Source organism: Carcharhinus amblyrhynchos, chromosome 16 (genome assembly GCF_965287045.1).
Source record: "Carcharhinus amblyrhynchos chromosome 16, sCarAmb.v2.hapA, whole genome shotgun sequence".
NCBI lineage: Eukaryota > Metazoa > Chordata > Chondrichthyes > Carcharhiniformes > Carcharhinidae > Carcharhinus > Carcharhinus amblyrhynchos.
Window position 1 is genome coordinate 3,483,925 of NC_137339.1, and position 20,155 is coordinate 3,504,079.

Consider the following 20,155-nt stretch of genomic DNA (forward strand, 5'->3'; position numbering starts at 1 on the left):
TCATCAGCCCACTGGCCCAGTTGATCAAGATCCCATTTCAATCTTAGATAACCTTCTTCATTGTCCACTAGGCCACCAATCTTGGGGTCATTTGCAAATTTACTAACCATGCATCCTAAATTCTCATCCAAGTCATTAATATAAATGACAACTAACAGTGGGCCCAGCACTGATCTCTGACCACACCACTGGTCACAGGTCTCCAGTTTGAAAAACAACCCTCTACAATCACCTTCTGTCAATTTTGTATCCAATTGGCTACCTCACCCTGGGTCCATGAGATTCAATCTTATGCAACAACCTATCATGCGGTACCTCGTCAAAGGCCTTGCTAAGGTCCATGTAGACAACACTGACTTTACTGCCCTCATCTACCTTCTTGGCTACCCCTTCAAAAAACTCAATCAAATTTGTAAGACATGATTTTCCACTCACAAAACCATGCTGACTGTCCCTAATCAGTACTTGCATCCCTAAAATGTCTGTAGATCCTATCTTTCAAAATATCTTCCAACAATTTACCCGCCACAAATGTGAGGCTCACCGGCCTGTAATTCTCAGGCTTTTCCCTGCTGCCCTTCTTAGACAAAAGCACAACATTTGCCACCTTCCAATTTTCAGGCATCTCATCTGTGACTATCGATGATTCAAATATCCCTGCCAGGGGACCTGCAATTTCCTCCCTAGCCTCCCACAATGTCCTGGGATGACTTCATCAGGTCCCAGGGATTCATCTGCCTTGATGTGCTTTAAGATTTCCAGCACCTCCTTCTCTGTAATATGTACCCTCCTCAAGACATCACTATTTATTTCCCCAAGTTCCCTAAGATCCATCATAATGCTCTCAAACCCCACTTCATTGTACTTGATCATCAGATCCTTTTATTTCTTTCTCCCTCATGTACTTGTCTAATTTCCCCTTAAATACACATGTTATTTGCTTCAACTACTCTAGCATGGAGTGGCATTTTCTTCCAGCTTCTTTATTGCAATTATTAATAACTGTCTTGTATCTTTGGCCTCTAGTTTTGGTCTCCCCCAGGATTAGAAACAATTCTCCATGTTTACCTCATAAAACCTCTTCTTAATTTTAAAGACCTCTATCAGGTCAACCCCTCAACCATCTCATTTCTAGAGGCAAGAGCCCCAGGCTGCTCTATCTAGCAGAAAACATGTCTAGGTTGGAATATTCTGCTAGAATTGTACCTTCTGGTTGTTAACGTCACATGAGTTTTGAGAGCAGAGAACTGCAGGACATCAGCCACTGTAGCTGGGGGCTCACTTTAGCTCAGTTGACTGGACAGTTGGTTTGTAAAGTTGGGCCGAAGGGCCTGTTTCCTGTGCTGTGTTGTTCTTTGTTCTTTGTAAAGCAGCAACGCCAGCAGCATGGGTTCGACTCCCATATCAGCTGAGGTTATTCATGAAGCCCTGCCTTCTCAATTTTGCCCTTCGCCTGAGGCATGGCGATTCTCAGGTTAAATCACCACCAGCCAGCTCTCTCCCTCAAAGGAGACGACAGCCGATGGTCGTCTGGGTCTACGGTAACTTTGCAGTGGGGAATGAACAAAATATAATTATTTCAAAATCAGGTAAAACAGAATTCTAGCAAACTGGTGAAAAATCTGGGGCTGAAAATCATTATTCAGTTACGATTATCTGCATTGTATGTTGAAGAGAAAGTTGGCAAAGAATGAATAAACCTAAATCACTGAAGACTAATTGATTGAAGATTGTGTGGATTAGTATGAAAATAAAGAACATATTACTGAAAGCTGCTGACATTGTTCTCAGCACTCTGCTGAGTAGTGCTGTGCTCACTCTGAAACTGATCCCTTTGTTTGACTCAAGGTGACCCTGGTGTAAAGGGAGACAAAGGCATTCTCGGCAAAGCAGTTGATGGTTTAGTCGGACCTCAAGGGCCTCCAGGTATGCTAATTGTACAAACTTGTAAATCCACCAAGCCTATTTCACCTCCCCAACAAGGGTTTGGAGTTTTACATCTGGAGCCTCTGTGACTCTTTTTCATTGACTCTTGCATGAAAAAATGTGGAGCTTAGTGAGAATATGTGATAGATCTTTAAGATATCTAATTTAAAACAAAATAAGTATTGGTGTACAAAATAAAAACACTTTGGGTCAGAGATATCTACTCTGGAATTCTCCAATATCCTATGACCTCCTGCCAGGGAGAATGGAGAAGATGGCGCTCAGTCAGAACTCCATTCACTGCAGCAGGATTGGAGAATCCCAGCCAGAGGCGAGAGAGGTCAGGCAACTCATGAACACAACAGAAAGATAACGATGGTGTAAAATGGCCTCAGATACTAAGTCAGGCACCTGGTGCTAGCTGCTGTCTCAAATTTCACAAAAATACAAATGAAAACAAACTTTGATTTGTGGTGTGGCAAATTCACCAGTTGCACACAGGACACTCAACTGGCTTCACCTGGAGAAGAGGATTGACAATCCCGATATATACCAGCCAGTCTATTTAACAAGCTCCTTAATGAGTTTAAAGAGCCGTGAATGGGAGCATGTGGGTTTCCAGTTCCTTGCCTCCATTTGCCCTTTGAAGATTGCAAACTATCTCAGAAATAGTGGGATAAAGTGTCACCACCCAGGAACAGAATTTTCAAACTGTGCAGCACCCATTCGCACCCCCACTGGCAACTGAAAATCCAGCCCCAAAATCCAACAGCCTGTGCCATGAATCTCCTCAATGATTACACACTGAGCTACCTTCACTGAGTCCCAGGCGCGGCATTGCAGTGCCTCTTCCGGCTACTGCAAGCATGGGCTGGATAGCTGTCGGCCAATCTGATTAATGGGAATTCCTTCTAAGTGTGATCGGAGTCCCACATGCTTCCATGGCAGTGGGAAGCTCACTTAATGAAGGGGCAGCACTTTGAAAGCTCATGCTATCAAATAAACCTGTTGAACTTTAACCTGGTGTTGTGAGACTTCTTACTCTGCCTATCCCAGTCCAACGCCGGTATCTTCACATCATTGATAGTGAGCCTTCTGCTCCTCAGGGTCGGGAAGTAGCACCTTGGAGTGCGAGTGGCCAATCTGATTAGCTGGAGCTCTGTAGTCACAGCAGTGCCAGAACACCCTGGTGGCCACTGCTGATCAGTTGATCACTTCCCCAGCCCAAAATAATATAGTAACCGAGACAGATTGAGGCTCTTAAGTATTTGTTAGTTGATCACTTAGGGCCTCAATAAGACTAACCAGCAGGCTGTCTAATGGCTTATCTAAGGGATGGCATGATGGCACAGTGGTTAGCACTGCTGTCTCACAGCGCCAGGGACTTGGGTTCGATTCCCGGAATGGGTCACTGTCTGTGTGGAGTCTGCATGTTCTCCCCGTGTCTGCTTGGGTTTCCTCTGGTTGCTCTGGTTTCCTCCTATAGTCCAAAAGACATGCTGATTAGGTGAATTGGCCATGCTAAATTCTCAGTGTACCCGAGCACACACTAGAGTGGGAGTGGCAAGGTGCCGATTTTCACAGTAACTTCATTACCGTGTTAATGTAAGCTTACTTGCGACATGAATAAATAAACTTTAAAAGATTGTCCTTGTCCATCAAGCCTTTGGTCACCTGCCCTAAAATGCCCTTTGTCTCGGGTGTGGATTTGTGGTTGTTTGTCTGTGTGAAATGTTTTAGGGTGTTTTCCTGTTTGAAGGGATGGTGTATGGTGTTGGTATTACCTATTTGCATCTTGACTTGTAAATCTGTACACAAAGGTCCCTCTATTCTATTGTCTTGAGGCAACACAGTGGCACAGTGGTTAGCACTGCTGCCTCACAGCGCCAAGGACCTGGGTTCAATTTTCCCACTTGGTCACTGTGCGAAGTTTGCACATTCTCCCCCGTGTCTGTGTGGGTTTCCTCTGGGTGCTCCAGTTTCCTCCCACAGTCTGAAAAATGTGCTGGCTAGATGCATTGACCCAAACAGGTGCCGGACTGTGGCGACTAGGGGAATTTCACCATAACTTCATTACGGTATTAATGTAAGCCTTACTTGTGACTAATAAATAAACTGTTTTTACTTTACTGCATAAGGTTTTAATTTTGTGGAGGTGCCGGCGTTGGATTGGGGTAAACACAATAAGAAGTCTCACAACACCTTGTTAAAGTCCAACAGAACTCCCACCCAACTGACGAAGGAACAGCCAGTTCCGAAAGCTAGTGGCATTTGTTACAAATAAACCTGTTGGACTTTAACCAGGCGTTGTGAGACTTCTTACTAAGATTTTAATTGCCATCGTCGCTTTCTCTGACACTTTCTGTATGTTTCCTGTCTGTAGGGCCCCCAGGAGTCATGGGAATTAGTAAGAATGGACGAGACGGGGCACAAGGAGACCCAGGCCCTCCAGGAGAGCCTGGGCGAGCTGGGAGAAATGGCGCTATGGGCACACCAGGAATCTGTGACACCTCTGCTTGCCAGGGGGCTGTTTCGGCAGTAAAATCAGGATCTCCCAAAAAGTCATGAAGGCTAAGAGCACAGAAGGAAGTAAGAAGATAACTTGAAGTAAAGCCCAGTTCCTCCTGAGATTGAGTGAATAGAAAGAGACAACAAAAACAAGGACAACTGATCAATGTTTTGGCTCCTGGTACCAAAGTGTCTTATAAATATGTTCAAGAGAAGGTGCAAAAAACAGACATGTTGCTTTTAATCATGTGTTCCCTCATCATTTTTCAATTCTGTTTGAGATCTGTAAAGATTATCACACTCAGTCTTCTTTGGTTAGAATGTTCCATTTTTTAAACACATTTCTTTATTTTTTCTACTCCACTTTGTCTCATTGCCTCTTAATACTATCAATTATTAATGCTTACCTCAATAAGAAGCACCATATTGTAATTATTGATTTTACAGTATCTGAACTGTGTGGGGTTACACTGTACATATGATATAAATTTAACGGTCATAATGTTTTGTATAGTACCCTAAATTCAGAAACATTAACAACTCCCAAATTCAGACCCTTTACAAAACTGATGGTTACAAGCAAAGGAGATTTACACCATTTGTGTGTTTTTCCCCCTGAATGTGCGCTTCTCCTAGTCTAACATGTTTTGTGTGGAAACTGCAAACGTTTGTGAATTCTAAGTAACAATTTGTGGCTTGTTGTTACTATATTCCATCCCATTTTGTAACATTTTCCATAAATTAATAAATCCCTGTCAAAATCCTGCATCCACTACAAACTGTAACCAGTCAGTATCCTTGACTTAAAATAGTATTTATTTGTGGGTGCCTGTTGTCTGTAAAATAAAGCTGTTGCCACCATCTGTTGTAAGATAATGAATAAAGCCACTTTTCAGAAAAAAGGAACACTTAACTCAGTCCCAGCAATTGCCAATCTGAAGTGAAGTTCCAGCTGAGACAAGAAAGCAGTGCTGTGTAGTGACAAGCACCAGCTTGTGTCTGATGTCAAGGGCATGATGAGATTTTTATTTTAAATGTAGCGAGTTATGATTTGGAGTCTGTAGTACTGTGGGAGAGAAGGCAGGGGAGTGGGATTAATTGGATAACTTTTATAAAGAGCCAGCATAGGCCTCCGTCTGTGCTGTGATTTTAAAACTGGATAAAGCCATATAAACATTTTCCATTTCTGCAAAGGGATATTAGCACAACACATAGTTGATAGCCTGAAACTGTGTACTGGATAAAAAGAAAACAGTGATGTCAAGTATTGTGTCATACAGTTAGTGTACGTGTTATTGTTAGTTGCTGCATACACTTTCAGGAAGGTGTTGATTTTGTATATGTCCATAGGACTGACTTTTTGACAGCAAGGTGGCACGCAGTGAAGGAACCTGTCTACCAAAAAAAAGGCTGGAGTCGCATGTGGGACGGGGTTTTGCGGCCTCACTCGTCCAGAAACCATAAAATCTCACCCAAGGTCAATGGACTTTTTCATTTCTCGCCCCTCACCTGCTCTGAGTCCTGTGGCGGGCCAGGCGGTAACATTCAGGCAGTGAAGTCTAAACTAGGCTTGAGTTGTCAAGGCACTCTCTATGGGTACCATCAAACAGATTACTTGGCTTAGCTAAGTTGGTACAACACTTCCTGAATAAGAGGGTTGTACCTTCATTTTCGGCCCTGCTCTGGGCAGCAAGATGAGTTGGAAGCTAAATACAAAAGCAAAATGCTAGAAATATGAAAGCCGAAGATGCTAGGAACACACAATGGGTCTGGTAGCATCTATACAGTTAATGTTTTAGTTTAGGTTGGAAACTAACCAACTACTGCAGAAATCAAGTCTGGGCTATTTTAATTCTCAGGCCTCAATAATGGACCTTTGGTCCATTTGCTGTCCAAAATGAGGGGGTGGGTGGGAAAGATGGGAATTCCAGCACAGAAGAGGTCTAAATCCTCTTTGTGGGAATCAGAGAAGCCATCCTGTCCCAAAAATGGAAACTTGGTTTTCAGGGTCATCTCACATGCAGATCTCGATCTGATTTAACCAATTTGAAAAGTTGCAGTGACTTTCCCATTCAGACCACATTATAATTGCAATCAGGACCTGATTTCATGAAGAGATGAAAAACCATCACCAGAGCTTAAGGACTCTGCTGGCTTAGCTGTCCATTCAAATACCTAACTAAAAACTATGCTCAGAAATCCAAGCAGCTTGGATGTAAGTCACGTGGGTGATTTTAACTGCCCACTCAGCTACTTGCTGCCAGATAGATATAGTTAAATTCACCCCCATAAGATTTCAATGCCAGCTTGCCACAAGTTAGACAACTGAGGCAAAAATGTCATTGGAGATGTTAGGGTAGTGGTTATAAAATTGGTAATAAAATTAGCACTCTGTCCACCGCCTATTCCCCTCACCAACACACAGTGGCAGCAATGTGTTTGATATACAAGATGCACAGCAAAAACTCACTTCAAACAGCACCTTCCATACTTCTGACCTCCACCATCTAGGACAAGGGCAGCAGATGCATGGGAACACCACTACCTACATGTCCCGCTCTAAATCACACACCATTCTGACCTGGAATTGAATCCCAGAATTTCCTTCCTAAAAGCATGATGTATGTAACTGCACGCAGCGGTTCAAGGCAGCTCACCACCACCATCTCAAGGTCAACTGAGGTGGACAATGTTGGTCTAGCCAGCAATGCTAGATAAAATATATGTAATTGAGAGGATGCAACTTCAAATCACATCAAGGCTGTTTGAGTATTTGAATTAATTTAATTTAAGAGATCTGGTAACAGTAAACATGACCTTGTAGCTGTCAGATTATTATAAGACCCAAGAAAGGAAGGAAACCTGCTGGTTTGAGTAGGTCTGGGGCTATGTACATGGCCTCTGTTTCACTCCAACATGAATGACTTTTAACTGTCCTCCAAAGTGGACTAACAAGCCACTCAGTTGTATCAGCACCTTCTCAGGCAATCAGGGGTGAGCAATAAATGCCTATCTAAACACAGTTCATGTTTCAAGAATGAATTACAAGACTGGTAGTGCATATAAATCAGATTACAATAGTACAATAGATACTAACCAGATTAGAATATGGATAAAGAGACATAATTGAGCAGACTGCAGCGAAGTACGTTGGAGACTGGAATAGCATTCATACAAATACAGCCTACTTCCATATCAAATTTTTTTTGGAAAATACAAATGATCTAATAATTTGTGGTGAAAATAATGCAAGAAACAAATAATTTTTTTAAAATCTATTATTTTGATGAAACAATTTTGAATTAGTAGACTACACCAACCAAGCTGTAACTATAGTAGATGACAAAATTACATTTATTTTGGAGGCAATATTCTTCTGTCATGTACACAAATTAACACAGCTCTGCTTTGTACTACAGCTAACGTAAAATAGTGTGTAAAATTAGTTACTATTGCTTTATGCCCAGAGGCAACTGGTTAGACTGATTTGAATATATTTTACTCACTCCTTCATATTGAACTTTTGTCTAATTGAGTCACGTCATGGTGCAATTCCTTTCCAGGTGGGCAGGATGGTCTTGGCTATTCACATCAGTATGTTGTCTGTAGTAGATCATCATAGTCAAGGCTTGGAATGGTCAACTGCACAGTCAATTAATTTTTATCCCTAATTTGGAATGCCTCATTTCGGTACATGATCACATTCAATGGTTGTCTGAGGATTTACTGCTTTCAATTTTGGAAATAGCGAATGCAGAAATAATCTGCCTATTTATCTGTTGGCTAATTGCTTTCAGAATTATCATAGAACATTGAAGACGGCCACTTGGTTCACCAGGCCGACCCTATTAATTTTGGCCAATCCCGTTCTCTTTCCCATAGTGCTGCAAAAATTATATTCAAATATTTATCCAATTCTACTTTGAAATTACTGTCAGTGTTTTTAATCACAAAAATGAGGTTGGTTTTCCCTTTATGGTGTGTGTGTGTGTGTGTGTGGGTGGAAACCAAGCATTATGCATAGGTTGCCAAACCAAGCTATGAAACAATGAATGCAGGTAGTGTTGTGTGACATGGAGCACACTAAACTTAAATACAGTATTGGTACCAGTTGTTAAGAGCTGAAGTTTAAGGCTTACAGAGTTGCGTAAAGGTGCTGCTGGAATTTAACCAGTTTAAATCACTTATCTTGCCAGCACAAATTGGTGATATACTTCTCAGTGATTCTTTGGTCAAGGACGCCGGCATGTAGGATTATTAGGAGATGCGGGGAAGAATCGTAATCCTTTGTGATCAGTTCATCCCTCTCATTCCCACTAATGAGCGAGGCTACCAATAGTGCCTGATAGTATAATGGATCTTCCTGGCTTGGGTCATTGTTGAGATGTCTTTAATATCCCACCAGAACTGACGTCGTTGGTCAATGGGCCTGTCAAAGACTGCAGAGCAGTCAAGAAAAGATAGTATGCACATTGACCACAGTTTCAAAAGCATGTAATTTGTTACTGGGTGCAGTTTAGTGTTGTGGCAGAACTGGAAATATTGCTGAAGAAACCTGATAAAATGTGGAGAAAGATGGGGACAGATATGGGAGATATGATTATTGTTAAATCAAAAGTTAGCAACAGGGTAATCCCCATAATTCCTTGAGTACTGCTCTGTCTAGGACAGGATTAGTTATCTAAGTTGATCTACATTATTTCTTTGGTATCCAGGACTATTTAGCTCTAAAGTAGGATTCTGCATTTTAGGTCAGGTCAGATGCAGGTTCCAATGCCACATTGTTGGGAACCAGTCACTCAACAGTGATTTTGGCCACCAACTCATACCCAGAGGCCATGCTTGCTGTCCAATGGAGGATGGTGGGCAGGCTATTGAAATAGGATAGCCAATAGAAGCTGCAGCCTGCTGTCTCAGGTAAGGAAAAGAGAAAGTGTTTCCATCTGGAAGTGCCCTCTCAACAACCTAGACAACAAGGTGCCTCAAAGGCTGTCAGGACTGCTGCAGGCCACCTCCAGACAATTGCAACTTCCAATCCCATGGCAGAAAGGAGGAAGCTGTCAGTAGGTCCACTGGAAAATTTCAGTCAGCTGCTATAATTGGCTTAGGAATAATTAGATACTCATGCTTGCGGGCAGCTAGTCATTCTGCCCCAATCGGGTCTCCCAGACAATGGCTTGGGGTTGGCTGGATGCCAGCGAGCCGGCTCCAAAGCTGAACTAAACTGTTTGCAATTTGGCATTCTTTTCAACCCAAACTGAATTCCCAATGCTATATCACCTATTTCTATCTGTTAACATTACCTGCCTCTGATTCTCCATCCACTATCTAAACACTCATTCATTCCAGGCTCAACTATTCCAATTGTTTCAATGATCTCCTGACTGGCATTCCTTTTGCTGCCCTCCATAAACTTCAGCTCACTCAGATGTCTGCCGTGTGTACCATATCCAATACCAGGTCTCACGTGCTCATCACACCTGTACTCATTAATCTACATTGGTTCCCAGGTGTCCCAAATGTGTCAGCATTTTTGTCTCCCTTTCTCTCCCATCACTCACTAGCCTTTCCCAGTCACAAATGCTGTGACTATGCTTATTTAAATGGTGACTACACTTTGATTTTCTACGGTTCAATCAATAACTTAATGTTTTACATTTTTTCTGGCTGATTTTGCTTAATTTTCTTTTTGCTATCACGGAATTCCTTCCTAACTTACTGATACAATCTATGGGTGGCATAGATTTCTTTTCATTTATTCACTGGACGTGGGCATTCTTTCCTAGCCCTAATTGCCTCTGAGAAGGTGAGTCGCCTTCTTACAGTTCATTAGCAATTTCTGATCCTACTAAGTGACTTGTTTGGCCATTTCGAGGGCAATTAAGAATCAGCCACAGTGCCGTTGACCTATAATCACAGAGGCCAGACTGGGGAAGATTTTCTTTCAGGCTGCTGAGAGGACACCTCAAGATGGAGACATCGTCAATCTTCCTTACCTGATGTTCTTTCCTAAAGGATAATAGTTGCATTTTTATGACAATCCGGTAGTTTTAGGTCATCATTACTGATACTAGCATTTTACTCCAGATTTAATTAAATGAACTTAAATTTCCCAAATGCTGTGATGGGATTTGAACTCACGTCTGTTGGATTGTTAGTTGAAGTCCCTAGATTGCTTATCCACAAACACTATGCTACTGGACTTGGCATTGTTACTGACCAGATTTCCTTTCTTTCATGTGGATTGAATGGTGTACATTCTGAACTGAAGTTTCACTTAAACATAATCAAGTTTAGCACAATGTATAAAACACGTCTTTCTGATCTATCTTTCTGGACTTCATCACTCAGTAAAATCTGTATTTGTGAAAGCTGGTCTCTGAGGGAGGTCAACAGCCTTATTATCTGCTCATTAAGTTGCTAAATGGGGGCCTGCTGTGATTTGCTCAAAACAAATCTGTTATAGCTGAGGATGAGTAAGCAACACAGAAATAAAGTTGCATTTTACACAAATACCTTGGTTAAAGATTGTGTAGATTGTAGGATAGCATCATTTTACATAATTACCGCATAGAGAATGTTTGAAATAGTCTGGGGTCACACCAGGGTGTGACAACATACATTTCTCTTCAGGGAAAAAGTAAATACAACACATTTATTGCAGTTTTTAATAAGTTACATCCTTTCTATGAAGATTAAAACTAATAACAATTGATATTTTTACACCCAGCTGATAACTATAGTGAATAAAATTTACTTCAATAATGCAATAATTAGAATAATTTCTTTTTTGATGCCGGTAAAATTACTGGTTTGTTTCACAATTGCCTACATTACAGTTAAGTGACAGATTCAATAACAAAAGATTGTTTGATGAATACCTTTATTCATTCAAAAGATAAAATACAAATAATTTGATTTAATGTAAATGATAGATCTTCTGTATATCTGAATTTAAGATACTGTGAAACATCCCATTAATACATTTGCTTTGTCATTTACACACTATTTAAGTTGACAGAGAACCCTTCAAGGGTTTACTGTTTATATTTATTTTGAACATATTAACTAAAAGCTATGCAGTATAACCTAAATAAATATTAAATATACTTAAATGATATAGCAGTGTACATTGTATGGTTTAATTTAGGAAACAAGCTTATTTTAAATGATTTGGTCATCCTTTATTTTACAGATCAATAGTACCTCCAACAATTAACTGGTCATTGAAATAAAACTGCAAACAGATTTCACTTAATGAATAAAACCTCTTTATAGATTAAGGAATCATTTGTGTTGCTGTTAAAGTTTATAAATATCTTGTAATTTAAATATACTGCATAAATTTTAAAGCCTATATCGCAGTTAACTCGCAATTTACATCAAAAGTACAGCATTCTTTTGATTTTCTTGCCCTTTAGAGTGGCAAAACTTAACAACCCTCCTAGCATGCTTTAATTAAAGTGCTTCAGTCTTGTGAAAAAGTGTTTTATATTTTTCCCCCAAACTATTGATTCATATACTGATACAAAACTTTTTGGTACAGTAAAACATGAACATTTCTGCACTTCTGCTATTCGACTTACTACTTTTCACCAAGTAACATTGCAGTTCCGTATATTTGATTGTTTATTGGGAACGGAAACTGTCTCATTAACTGTACTTTCACTTTAATAGCAGCATTTAGGTGTGGAGTTTTCAATGTTAGTTACGATTGGCAACAGTTTCCAGCTAACAAACCAAAAGTTTATTCACACAAAATTCAGACACTATACCATTGCTGAGATTATCCAACACCTCTGCTCTAACTGCATTCAAATTAAATACCAAAGATAGATAGGGAAAATGTGACTCTTCTGTGATTTTCATATAAGTATATTAAAACATTTATATATTATGTGTAATGTGCATTAAAACATTTGGAATTGTTTTATGTGTGTGGCTTAGTTAGGATGATAACACTGTTGAACCTTCAACTAAGCCAACCTTAACTGTTGTTGATGATTGACATTCACATTTGGGTTTTGTCTAATGGGCATCCTTATAAGTTTCAACCAGAAAAGCAGGATCTCTGAGCATGGAAAACATCTTTCCACCACAAGCATACATCACCCTGGTTGTTAAATGACCTGCTCATTGCCTCCAACAAAAATATTGAAGGAGGTAAAATAAAGTACAAATAAAAGATTACAGACTAAATTAGACAGAACTTCCTTCAGGGATTGGGGGAAACACAAACAGGTATATGGCATAAATCATAGCGGATTCAACTTTTCTGTCACATCTTTGATTTTACAGTGCAATCTTATAGTTTTGAGCATTGTTAGAGATAAATATCACCTATCCATTATGCTGGGATAACCATGGGTTTATAGTTCTGTGCTTGGCTACACTTTTCCATTTCCCAACCCTGAGTTTTGACACGGTGAATTAGGAAGATAAATCTAACCTGTGCCTCTCGGAGCTGCAAATTCACTCAAACTGGAGTTCATTTACCTTCCATCACACCATGATTGTGTAGACTGGTACTTATTGAGTGATCGACTGGTGCTTCCACTCTTGGTTGCTTCAGCCGTCTGCCAGTTTTTCCACAGAAGACACTCTCAAATTCCTTGAAGATAAAGAATATTCAACTATTTGCCATTTTCTCCATCAACATTACTTGTGTATATATGTTACTTGCTACTAAGATAAATTAACTTTTATGTCTTATTTTATATAATTGTTTTTCTACTCCTACTCCTAAATCCAATGTTCCTTCTAAATCACACACAACTTCAATTAATTTGGCTGATCTAGCTCATTTGTGGAAGTCTGAGGCAAACACAATTAGTCCTGTAGCCAGACATTATGAGGTACTAAGACTTGACAAGATGTGGACCTTCTGCAAAGAAGCATTTCGGTCTTTGCTTGAAGGTTTCCTTTTTTGTGTGGCACAGATGGTGAAGTGATCAAGTCTCTATATTGTTGAGTGTTGAGGCCAGGACTGGATTTTTATTCTTTTGAACTGCTGATGGTGAGCTTTGAGACTCATAGATGGGCCATTGTGTAAGCTGGTATTCCTATTGTCCCTATAATACCCGCATTACAAATTCAGGCAACAACTTGTCTGGTACAGACTTCATACATACTTTTCTCACATGGGGTTGAACTGCTTGTATTACGCAAGATGCTGTGTGAAAATAAAGTAAATTGAAATGGATATGTGAAAATGTGGAGATATAGATTGGGAAACTAACTGTCACTGGTTTTGGATGAAAGATCTCTTAGAAGGACATGTGTCCCAGTGATTTTTATTTTCCCTGATACACATCTTCTCTTTTCTATTGCCGAGACTTTCCAGCCCCACCATGGTGGGTTTTCCCGCCACGGATGTGGTGATCCATTGCTGATTTTGGCCAGATCAGAAGATCCCACCAGCGAGCGAAGCTGGAAAATACCACCCAATGGTTTGTGAGTCTTAACCAAATGAAAAATTTAATTTTCTCTTCAATTAAAAAATAATTATTGCACAACAATTTTACATTCAAGTACATGAATTATTTTACTAAAATGGCAAAGGATGATTTCAATAAATAAAGCAACCAACTTTATATAGGAATTATATGGCGCTGATCTTAATCAGGAATGTTTTCCCATAGCTTAAAACAATTACTAAATAACTGGAGAACTCTTTCCCCATCTCCTCAAGTATCAACAGGCTTTAATTAAGGAAAGACATCTGAGGATGAGGCAGAACATCGACTAGATGCAGATGTCATGGTAGTTTTACATGCTTTCCGAAGCTAACTGATGAAAATTTAATTTAAATAGTGTTGAGAGAGTCACTATCAGGCACCTTCTGAAAAATAACCAACAAAACAAACTGAAATAACCAGTATTCTGTTATTATTTCTGACATTTTAAAAACTCATTGTAACATGAATCATTATAACAGAATGTATTATAATGTTATCACATCATTAGAAGGAAAGGCTTTTGTTGTTGCCAAATGCCTCTTACTGACCGAAGTGCTCAGAGGGAACTGGAACTGGACCCCAAAGATGTTAAGATGCTGGATTAGAATACAGAAAGTTGAAATAGAAACAACCTAGCTTAATTATAACCAAAAAAAAGACACCAGAAACAACAACAGCAATCTCAGCCCTGTTGGCCAGGCAAAGTCCTCCATACTAACATCAGGGAGATTGTGCAAAAATTAGAAGAGCTACCCCATTGATTAGCCAAGCAAAAACTTGACATAGTCATATTTAAAGAATAATACCTTATATGAAATATCCAAAACAGCAATCATTCCTGGGTATGCCCTCTGTCATCAGAGGTAGAGGCCAATGGTATACTGGCAGGAAGGAGTTGTCCTTGGATTCCTCAATGTGGATTCTAGATCCATGATTTTTTTTGGGCATCAGGTCAAATATGAGCAAGGAAACCTTTTGCCAATTACCAAATATCACCCACTCCATAGCTGATGAATCAGTACACCTCCCTGTTGAACATCATTTAGAAGAAGTTCTGAGGAAGGCAAGAACACAGCATGTACTCTGGGTAGGTGACTTCAATGTCTATCACCAAACTGACCAGGTAACACCACTACTGCCTGAGCTGGCCAAGTCCTAAAGGGCATAGCTGCTAGATTGGGTTTGCAGCAGGTAGTGAGGAAACTGATGAGAGAAAAACCTACTTTATCTTGTTTTCACTAATGTACTTGTCCATCCATTTCATGGTAGATACCATCCTGCGTGTTGTGTGCCTCGACTGTACTAAATGACAGCCACAGGTGAGGTGCCTAAAGATTGGAGGGTGGCAAATGTTGTGCCTTTGGGTAAAAGGGTTGCAGGGAAAAGCCTGGAAACTATAAGCCAGTAAGCCTCACATCTGTAGTGAGTAAACTGTCAAAAGGTATTCTGAAAGACAGGAACTACGGGCATTTAGAGATGCAAGGACTGATTAGGGACAGTCAGCATGGCTTTGTGAGTGGAAAATCATGTCTCACAAATTTGATTGAGTTTTTTGAAGGAGTAACCAAGAAGATAGACAAGGGCAATGCAGTTGATATTGTCTACATGGACTTTAGCGAGGCCTTTGACAAGATATCGCACCGTAGGTTGTTGCATAAGATTAAATCTCACGGGATCCAGAGTGAGGTAGCCAAATGGATATAAAATTTGCTTGATGACAGAAGTCGGAGGGTGGTTGTAGAGGGTTGTTTTTCAAACTGGAGGCCTGTGACCAGTAGTGTGCCTTGGGCACAGTGCTGGATCCACTGTTATTTGTCTTTTATATATGATTTGGATGAAAATTTAGGAGGCATAGTAGTAATTTTGCAGATGGCACCAAGCTTGGTGGCATAATGGACAGTGAAGAAGGTTATCTCGGACTGCAAAGGAATCTTGATCAATTGGGCCAGTGGGCTGACAATTAGCAGATGGAGTTTAATTTAGAAAAATGCGAGGTGATGCATTTTGGCAGATCGAACCAGGGTAGGACTTACTCAGTTAATGATAGGACACTGGGAAGAGTTATAGAGCAAAGAGATCTAGGGGTACATGTTCACAGCTCATTGAAAGTGGAGTCACAGGTGGACAGGATGGTGAAGAAGGCATTCGGCATGCTTGGTTGCATTGGTCAGAACACAGAATACAGGAGTTGGGACATCTTGTTGAAGTTGTACAAGACATTGATAAGGCCACCCTTGGAAAACTGTATATAATTCTGGTCACCCTATTACAGAAAGAATATTATTAAACTAGAAAGAGCGCAAAAAAGATTTACTAGGATGCTGCCAGGACTTGACAGTTTGAGTTATAAGAAAAGGCTGGATAGACTGCGACTTTTTCCGCTGAAGCACAGGAGGATTAGGGGTGATCTTATTGAAGTCTTTAAAATAATGAGGGGCATAGCTCAGCTTGATAGCCAATATCTTTTCCCAAAGGTAGGGGAGTCTAAAACTAGCGGGCATAGGTTTAAGGTGAGAGGGAGAGAGATATAAAAGGGTCCAGAGGGGCAGTTTTTTTTTTACACGGAGGGTGGTGAGTGTCTGGAACAAGCTGCCAGAGGTATTAGTAGAGGCAGATACAATTTTGTCTTTTAAAAAGCATTTAGACAGTTACATGGGTAAGATGGATATAGAGGGGTATGGGCCAAACGCTGGCAATTGGGACTAGCTTAGCCATTAGAAGAAAAGGGCGGCATGGATAAGTTGGGCCGAAGGGTCTGTTGCCATGCTATAAACCTCTATGACAATGGGATAGATTCAAATAGAATGAGGAAATTCAAAACTCAGCATCTATGACGCACTGTGGGACACCAGCAGTAGCAGAATTGTATTCAGCCGCAATCTGTAATCACATGGTCCTAGATACCCACTTTCTTTCATTCGAAGCTCTGCTGTCCTGTCACATCAGCTATAAATAGTGATGGACAATTAAACAACTCACTGGAGGAGGAGGCTCCACAAATATCCCCATCCTCAATGATGGGGGAGCCCAACATACCTGTGCAAACAACAAAACTGAAGCATTTGAAACCATCTTTAGTCAGAATTGCCAGGTGAATGATTAATCTCTGCTTTCTTATGAGGATCCCAGAATCACAAATGCCAACCTTCAGCCAATTTGATTTACTCCATGTGATATCAAGAAATGGTTGGACGCACTGGACACTGTAAAAGTTATGGGCCCTGACAATATTCCAATATAGTACTGAAGACTTGCGCTCCAGAATGAGCTGCGCCTCCAGCCAAGCCACTCCAGTATAGCTACAACTCTGGCATTTACCTGTCAATATAGAATACTGCCCACACATGTCCACAAAAAACAGGACAAATGCAACCCACCCAATTGCTGCCACATCAGTCTACTCTCAATCAGCAAAGTGATGGGAGGTGCCACCGACATTGCTATTAAGTGGCACTTAGTGCGATATCAAAGAGTGTTAGGAAAATTGAAATCAATGAGAATCAAGGGGAGAATTCTCTATCTATTAGAGCCATAGCTAGCACAAAGAAAGATGGCTGTGGTTGTTGGAGGTTAAATCTTATCAAACCAAGGACATTGTTGCAGGAGTTTCTTCGGGTAATGTCTTAGTCCTAGTCCCTTCTGCAGCTGTTTCATACATACAGACATATAAATGAGTATAGGCGAAGGTAACCCTTTGGGGTAGTAGAATTCAGCTCAGTGCAGCCAAAGGGTTGAAGTTTTGCTTATGAGTTGAAATCCAGGGGAACAAAGTCTTTGGAGATGAGATTGAAATGCTGAGAGGTGAATCATCATCTCTCCCTCCGTCTCCCTCCGACATGCATCTTCCCCCATCCTCTCTCTCCACCAACATCATCACCTGCATCTTCCCCCACCCTCTCTCTCTCTCCACCAACATCATCACCTGCACCTTCCCCCACCCTCTCTCTCTCTCTCTCTCCACCAACATCATCAACTGAACCTTCCCCCACTCTCTCTCTCTCTTTCTCTTCACCAACAGTCATCATTGGCATCTTCCCCTGCACTCTCTCTCTCTCTCCAACAGTCATCATTGGCATCTCCCACTCTCCCTCCCCACAACACACATATACCCCTCCACCTCTCCCCAATGAGTCTCCCACGAGGAACTGCCCCATTACTGCACCCTGGCACAGGTTGTCAACATGCCCCTGTATGTCCCTCTCCCCCTGGGGCTATAATCACTTTTACACTCCTGGTGGGATCCCCACCACAGGTGCACATCTGGGTAAACCTGTTACACTCATAAATTGTAAGAAATGAAAACATGGTGGGGAGGGTAGTTAATGATATTAAAATACATTGAAATGAGGTTATCGCCTTGTGGTCGTGAACTTTGTTCCATCCCTGTTGAAGGGTGGGGAAAATTACAGAACGGGATTTCTCGGGACAGAATCGCATTTCCCGATTCTCTCCGCATTTTCACCCTGCTTCGTTGTTCTGACAGTGAACGCAGGCTGAAAATTGCCCCCCATACATTCTTCATTAATCCTACCCATGTTTTATTTGGAGAACCTGAATTGAATATTCTCTTAAACTGCGCTTTTCAGTGGATAATACCAGTATCTCAAATTCCTTCTGATATCATTTATGTTGGCAGACTATAATTGTGATCCATGATGATAACTTGCATGTTAATAACTTCTATAATTCTAGAAATTAAGGATGCAAATATAATAGGAAGCTGGCAGGCAGTTACAGGAGTCCAATTCCCTGCGTCTGTGTGGGTTTCCTCTGGGTGCTCCGGTTTCCTCCCACAGACCAGACGTGCAGGACAGGTGGATTGGCCATATTAAATTATCCCTTAGGGATGTCAGGAATGTGTCGGTTCAGTTGATTAAACATGGTAAATGCAGTGTTAGGAGGATAGAGTGGGATAGGGTCCGGGTGTGATATTCACTCAAAAGTTGGTGCAGTCTCAAATTGGCCAAATGATCTCTTTCCGTACGGATTCTATGGTTCCGTTCATCTTTGAAAACCTCAGGGTATTTCTAAATATTCCTCTGTTACTTGCATACGTTGAACAGAAGCTTCTGAAAACCAATGGCAATCTATAAATTAGGAAAACCAAATACGTAGATGATCTGGAGGAGGGAACTGAGTGTATGGTGTCAAAATTTGCTGATGACACCAAGATTGGTGGAAAGTCAAATTGTGCGGAGGGTGTGGAGAGTCTGCAGAAGGATCTAGATAGGCTGGGCGAATGGGCCAGGAAATGGCAAATGGAATTTAATGTTGGCAAGTGTGAGGTGGTCCACTTTGGTAGGAATAATGGTAGGAAGGATTATTACTTACGTGGAGAAAAACTGCAGCAGGCGACGGTGCAGAGAGACCTTGGGGTCCTTGTGCATGAGTCGCAAAAACCCAGCTTGCAGGTGCAGCAGGTGGTCAGGAAGGCGAATGGGATGCTGGCCTTCATAGCGAGGGGGATTGAAAATAAAAGTAGGGAGGTCTTGCTGCGGCTGTATAGGGCATTGGTAAGGCCGCAGCTGGAGTACTGTGTGCAGTTTTGGGCGCCGTACTTACACAAGGATATTTTGGCCTTGGAGGGAGTGCAGAGGAGGTTTACTAGGCTGATGCCGGAGTTGAGGGGGTTGAGCTATGAGGAGAGGCTGAATAAACTAGGCTTGTACTCGTTAGAGTTTAGAAGAATGAGGGGAGATCTCATTGAGACGTATAAGATGATGAATGGGATGGATAGGATAGAGGTGGAGAGACTCTTCCCACTCAGAAAGGATAGTAGGACTAGGGGACACAGCCTCAAAATAAAGGGGGGGCGGTTTAGAACGGAGTTGAGGAGGAACTTCTTCACTCAAAGGGTGGTGAATCTCTGGAATTCTCTGCCCGTTGAAGTGGTGGAGGCTACCTCGCTAAATGTTTTTAAGACGCGGGTTGATGGGTTTTTGATAAGAGAGGGGATTAAGGGTTATGGGGAGACAGCGGGAATGTGGAGCTGAGCCACAACAGATCAGCCATGATCTTATTGAATGGCGGGGCAGGCTCGAGGGGCCAGATGGCCTACTCCTGCTCCTATTTCTTATGTTCTTATGTTATGTTCTTATGTAACTGGATGAATAATCTTAATATTTTTATTGAGAATTATAACATTTTAATGGGTTTGTTATCTTTCAATTAACTACAAAGATCGGACTGACTTGTCCTTTAAAGAAAAGCCTGAAATTGCACCTTGGTAGATTTCAACTCATAAGTTTAAGTAGGAATCCAAT

At 41.1% G+C, this 20,155-nt stretch overlaps 2 protein-coding genes across 2 annotated transcripts in view; one reads left to right on the plus strand and one right to left on the minus strand.

Moving 5' to 3' along the window:
* Positions 1 to 5,267, plus strand: part of col9a3 (collagen, type IX, alpha 3) — a 131,305-nt gene extending 126,038 nt beyond the window's left edge. The window contains exons 31-32 of the mRNA XM_080205207.1: positions 1,849 to 1,926; positions 4,310 to 5,267. Coding sequence (XP_080061333.1) covers positions 1,849 to 1,926; positions 4,310 to 4,494 — 263 coding nt within the window. The 3' untranslated portion in view covers positions 4,495 to 5,267. The remainder of the gene's footprint in view (positions 1 to 1,848; positions 1,927 to 4,309) is intronic.
* A 7,655-nt stretch (positions 5,268 to 12,922) lies between these two features.
* LOC145353599 (transcription factor-like 5 protein) overlaps positions 12,923 to 20,155 on the minus strand; it is a 30,362-nt gene continuing 23,129 nt past the window's right edge. The window contains exon 6 of the mRNA XM_080204355.1: positions 12,923 to 13,045. Coding sequence (XP_080060481.1) covers positions 12,923 to 13,045 — 123 coding nt within the window. The remainder of the gene's footprint in view (positions 13,046 to 20,155) is intronic.